Here is a 6,000-nt window from a genome sequence, read left to right as displayed (position 1 = left end):
ATCCCAGCACGGCCCAGAGTCAGAGCAAACACAGAGATACTCACTGTACATGTTTCTAACCTGTAGGTGTGTCCCTCCCTTCAAACACAGGATGCCAGGGGCTGTGCATTGCTACTGGGATGAATAAAAGCACTGACCTGCTCCTCTCTCATCAGGCACTCAAATCTCCTTCCTCCCTCTGTTATCTCTTTGAGGCACATGAATCCAAATGAGTTAGAAGAGGGAAAAGTTACAAAATGCTGTTTATTTAAATTTGCTGTTCATTGCCAGCAAGCTCAAAGTTGAATATGACTGAACTGTTAGGACAGACATCCCTCCCCACCCCCCATAAGCAGGGGATTTATAACAGTGTTTTTTCCAAGAGATTTTCCAGCCCCTGAAAACTAGAGCAACATAAATCTGGAGGTTTAAATCAAGCTCGTGCTGAGAAGTCCCATAAAACATCTGAAGAAAATTCAGAGTAAGCTTGATAAAAGTGGAAAGAGCAATTACTCCAGCTCTGTTGAGATGCAGGTAATGGAGAATACATAACACAACATTTTTCTTACTGCCGTGGCAAAGCCCAGTGGAGAGAGTGCAGAGGGACAGGGATCCAGTATAAAACCACGAGCTGAGAAGGGAGGCAATTCTTCCTGCATTTAAATGCCCCCTTGTTAGGATTTTATCACGAGGTTGTTCTTCTTCTTTGCTCATTATCAAACAGGATTTCCTTCCCTGATCTTAGCTGCAAAACCACTCTCAAGACAGGTGTCTTCTTCCTTTCCAGAGTTAAAAAAAAAGATGCCTGGTTTTATTGAAACCAACCCAGAGTAGTGTTTATTATTGAAAATATACAGTATTCTTGAACATCACATAAAAAGCCTGGTAGATACAACTGCTCTATTTCAAAATGCTCAATAGATACCTTTGTGCAGCAGGCAGCATTATCCTTGGAACACAAACATCCTCTTGTCATCCTTATTATCTTTACAGTGCTTCCCTTTTGTGTTTTTTAAACCCAGAAGAGCTGTCCTTCCCCACCCTGATGCTCTGAGCTGAAAACAAATCACTTTCCAAAGGCTTTCCATTTACACTGTTCTGGAAGCGTGGGGCTAAGAGGAATAAGAGTATTTTGTAGAGCTACCTCGAGCTACTCCTGTCCTTTGAAAATCTGTGTAAGAGCAGGGCATGGCACTCACCAGGCAAAGTGCCCTGGTGGAACAGTCCAGTGATGCCGTGACAATTCCCAGTCTGTCCAAGAGGGAAATGGTGAAGGCAGATAATTTCAGGCTTTTCACACCACCTTTCAGGCGCTCTTTTTCTTGCTGCCACAAGTTCTCAAATGACAGTTTTGCACAGAAGAAACTTTTTTACAAAGAAAACAAGAAAAGGATGGGCTATTATACACCAAAACTGTTGAAATAATTGGGAATCAATGTACAAGGTGAGATGGGCAGTGTGTTCAAAATAGTCTTTGTTCACCACAATACAAAAAGGGGAATAAAAACAAAAAAAATGAAAGGAAGGAGAAAAAAAAAATTTAATTATTCCTGCCAGTGTGCTGTTTTAGACTTTGCACTGTGAACTTCCACAGGATGCAGTCAGGGTTGAACCTGTTCTTTCTTTGTTTTACCACCACCAGCTCCAAGAGGCTTTTTCCTGGTTGCCTCCAAGCAGCATCACGGACGTGGGAGATGAGAGACAGGATGGGGCCCTTCACTGGAAAGAGATCAGCGAGGCCAAAGGAGGAGAGTTTGCAGGAAGGGGCTGAGGGGTGGGAGTGAAGACAGGAGGGCTCCGAAGGCCACGGCGTGGTGGTGGTGTCCGTGGGGCGGTCACACGGCCGCGGTCTGTTTGATGCTGTGGAAGCTGATCCGCGTGGGGGACGTGGGGATGGACATGGCCCGTGCCACACGCACCCGCAGGGAGTGGTGGTCCTGCCAGCGGTGCCACCTCTTCCTGGCAGCAGAACGGACCTGGGGAGAAGCACAGGGGGGAAGGTGAAGGCACAATTTTGGGTGTAAAGGGATGCTGGACAGTGCTGGGACAATACTGTCACAGGTGATGCCTTAAGCCTCTAAAGGGGGGGAATGATGCCTTGAATTTTAGCTTTAATATTTCCCAGATTCTGTACTGTATTGGTATATAACTCTGAATTTCATATAGAGTGTTAGCAAGTTCTCTTCACAGTTTAGTCAGTTTTCCAGCCCCAGAACCAAGGACACTGCTGCAGCTTCAGGCCCAAATATACAAACAACTGTGAATTGAGGAGAGCAAACTGGAAGGATGGGACTGCAAAACCTGAAGCTATAATTGGACAATTAACCCCAACATGGAAATGGACCAAAACTTATAAAAGTGTAAAAACTCATGACCTTGCATCCATCTTGGGTCCATCCTGGGTAGAGCCACGGCCAGGCTCTTGTACTGCCCAAGGTGTATCCTTTGAAAGCCTTTTTAATAAATCCCTACTTTATTCCTCCAACTCTGTCTAGCCTCTGTTCCAGGTCAGCTTCTCAAGGCATCACAGGGACTGACTGAGATGCCTGAATGGGAGCTTTTCATTCATGGATATTCTCTTGAGTGCTTGACTCAAGGAAAAACATTTTACCCACCTCATGTCTCGTATCCGGTACCTTAAATACTCCACAGCATTTCAAACAGGCCTAAACATTCACAACTGAATCAAGCCCTCAGGATGGGTGGATGGATGGTGCATCCAAGGTCTGTCCAAGACCTGATGGAATTCTTGGAGAGCCCCATCCCAGGGGCCCCTGCTGCCCTTGTATGTGAAGAAGCACAGGGGATCTAACCAAGCTCTGGCACACCTGAGCCAGCCCTGTGAGCACCTCCAGCAGGCAGTGGAAGTTGCTCCACATCAGCAGAAGGTCAACCTCAAGCAGGTGCTAACCAATAGGTCAGATGAACCTTGAATTTTAGTGTTTTTTTTTTTTTTTTTTTTTTCCCCCGCATGGAGTACAGAAAGAGCCCAGGAACTCTGGCTCAAATATATACATAAACAAGCAAGAGAAAAACAGAAGAAAGGAACCCTAAACCTCAAACACAGTGGGAGGGAAGGCTTGAAATACTCCTAAAATAGACCAAATCCCTGCAAAATCCCTGGCAGGGAAGATTCAAAGTCAGAACCTGGCATGAAGCACTTGGACCAATTTCTGGATATTCTTGTCAATATCTGCTTACTGTAGAGAGGAAACCAATTCAAACCCCTAGCCCAGGGAGATAAATAAGCCTACAAAATTAGGTGAGAGGAATCTGGGCCCAGCTTCCTGGAGAGTCCAAAGTCTGGACTGTTCATGACACTTGGAAAGGATGCTGATGTTCTGCTGCCAACCTGGAATCTGGTGAACTTTGAAAGAAGCATTGTTACATAAAACTTCTATATCAAAGCCTCCTTTACCAAAACCTTTTTTTTTTTTTTACAAAGAGGGGTTACAAATAATGTAATATAGACATTACACCTCAACTACTGACCTATAGACCTCCTTCTGACCAAGAGGGAACCAGTCAGTGTGGTCAAAGGGGATGATTCATCTCCTTCTAAAGCAGGTGCCCAAAATAAGCCAGATATTTGTGGTCAGATGAAAAATACCTATTTCCTTTAATTGGTTATAAAATGAGTCTAGACAACAAGCTCTATTTAAGATGTCTGGATTATAAATTTAGGTAAGTTCACACAATATTGACATCTAACCACAGATATTTTTTAGTCTTTATAATGCACTTATTTTCACTGCATCTCCCCAGAAGTAAAGGATTGTTTTAAGCCCCATATTACCACGGACAAGGGGAACTCTGGGTATTATCAGCAGTGATGCTGTTGTGGAGGAAACCTCAAGGGCACCAGCTGCCATGGCAACTGCACAAGGCCTGGGAGGAGCTTTCAGAGCCTGGGAAGCCCACGCTGGCACAGGTTCTCAGCTCTCAGCACCTGGGTGAGGTCAATCAAAGCCACCCTGGGCCTGTCTGTCACCACCACTGGGGCTGCAGGCAAGGTGGAGTCGAAAAAAAATTGCCCAGAGATGAAGAATCACTGCTTTTCTTAATTTCTTTGAAAGCTTGGGGACTGTCTGCAGGGGCTCTGTGAGGTCTACTCAAAACACAAGGAACACACAGTCTCCAGCCCCACTTCGGAGCAGCTCAGATATTCTTTCTAAGGGTGCTCAGGTAAGTTGAAGAGCTCCAGGATTGGAGATGTTTCCAACCCAAACCACACCCTGTCAGTCCTAGGTGCTCCAGATGAACAGGGTGAAGGCCTGATGGTTAAAACAGAAGAATTCACAAGGAGGACACAGAAAAGGGGAAACTGCTCTCCTTCTCTTGGCTGGTTTAAATTTCCCCATTTCTGGGTGGGCTTTCAGAGCCCTGGGCTGTAGCACTGCCTGTGAGAAACTGAGCAAACAATCCCCTCCCAGCACAGCTTTGTCCGTGGAATACTGCAGCTTTACGAGTACCAGCCTGGAAAACAGTTTTGTAATTGTCTCTTTGTGCCTTTTCGGAGGAATCCTGAACCTGGAAATGTGACTTTTCTATCAGAGCCCTTCTAGAGGCAGAGATTGGGCAAATCAGAGCAGAGGATTTATTTCTTTGGTTGTGTTCTCAGCTACCTGTGATCTGTGCTACTGCCATGGTTGACATGGTGGTTTTAGGTCATAGCTTGGATTCAGTGATCTCAGAGGTCTTTTCCAACCTAACTGATGCTGTGATTCTGTGATTTATGACAAGCAGCTGCAGATTTCTAAGGTAAGGTGAGGAGAAAGCTACTCTGGGTTTCTTCTAATTTTCAATCAATTATTTGTTTCAATATAAGTAATAATGTTTTTTACACTTAGTAGGGGTCCGACAGAACCTAATGAAACAAAGAATATGAGGGAATAGAACTGGAGAAAGAGAAAACACCCAATAAAAGGGGAATTAAAGACAACACTGCCAGGAAGAACATGACCATCATGAATGATTTGGAGATGAGAATGAGAACAATGTGATTAAACAACAGTGCAGAGGATTTCTGGAAGAGCCTCTCATTATGGAGCAGTAGCTACAACACCTCTCCACCAGTTTCATGATGGGGTTTGGTCAGGTTATAAAATTAGTTGAATGGCACAGTTATATGAAACAACAGAGTCAAGATGGATGGACTCAATCACAAACTGCAGCAGCTTGGACTGCTGACCATCATCCCCTTCTCCCCAAATTGACCATCCTGGCTCACTGGGAAAACGGGAGGAACACTGGAAAGCCGTGCCACGGTGTGGTACTTTTCTGGGAATTCACTATTTGCAAACCTACCACGGTTCCACCTGCAGTGGCAGAGGGATCCTTGCCCCTGATTCTGGATGGGAGGGAGGATATAAAACACACCCAGAGGCAAATCCATGTGCCACAGTCCATGCAAGGGGGGCACCTCCCCTGACAGACTCACACCTAATCTTGGCAATTATCACAGAATCACTGAATAATTTGGGCTGGAAAAGACCTTAAAGTTCATTTTATTTCAGCCCCCTGTCACAGACAGGGACACCTTCCACAGGACCAGGGAAAAAGGTGAGAAGGAAGGCATGTTGTGGCAGTTTGGTGTTCCCCCTGGGATGCCCTTTTCAGCTGCAGTGCACCTGGAGCCCTGGGCTTTGTGGTTTTCAAAAGCCTAACCCGAGGCCTAACCCTCGCCCAAGGGTTTGTTCCAAGCCCCATCCAATAATTGGTCCCATTATTAATGCTTCCAGTACAGACAGTGGAGAAAGAGAGACAATTCCCTTGAGGATGGCACTCAGACATGTGGGATGAAAAAGTCCTTGCTCTTCTGGGTACAAACCCAGCCTAACTGAATGCTGGGCACCTCAGACCAAGGTTTACTAAGGTTTAAGTAACACATGAAGTGTCAGACCACTGTCATGGGAAACTGTCCCATGAAGACCTGAGATGCAGAGGGATGTTGCTTCTCAAATGCTCCTTTCTCCCCAGATGTCACCAAATAAGAGATACTGTTAGAGAAAATTTTCCTCC

General features: G+C 45.4%; 1 protein-coding gene across 1 annotated transcript in view; it reads right to left on the bottom strand.

The window, feature by feature from the left end:
- Positions 1-229: 229 nt before the first annotated feature.
- The window catches only part of CRHR2 (corticotropin releasing hormone receptor 2), a 141,403-nt gene continuing 135,632 nt past the window's right edge, over positions 230-6,000 (bottom strand). Inside the window, exon 13 of the mRNA XM_041490118.1 lies at positions 230-1,955. Coding sequence (XP_041346052.1) covers positions 1,815-1,955 — 141 coding nt within the window. The 3' untranslated portion in view covers positions 230-1,814. The remainder of the gene's footprint in view (positions 1,956-6,000) is intronic.

This window comes from Pyrgilauda ruficollis, unplaced genomic scaffold, assembly GCF_017590135.1.
Source record: "Pyrgilauda ruficollis isolate IOZ18807 unplaced genomic scaffold, ASM1759013v1 scaffold12, whole genome shotgun sequence".
Taxonomy (NCBI): domain Eukaryota; kingdom Metazoa; phylum Chordata; class Aves; order Passeriformes; family Passeridae; genus Pyrgilauda; species Pyrgilauda ruficollis.
Note: the sequence above shows the minus strand (reverse complement) of the source record. Positions and strands in the feature narration are given on the sequence as shown.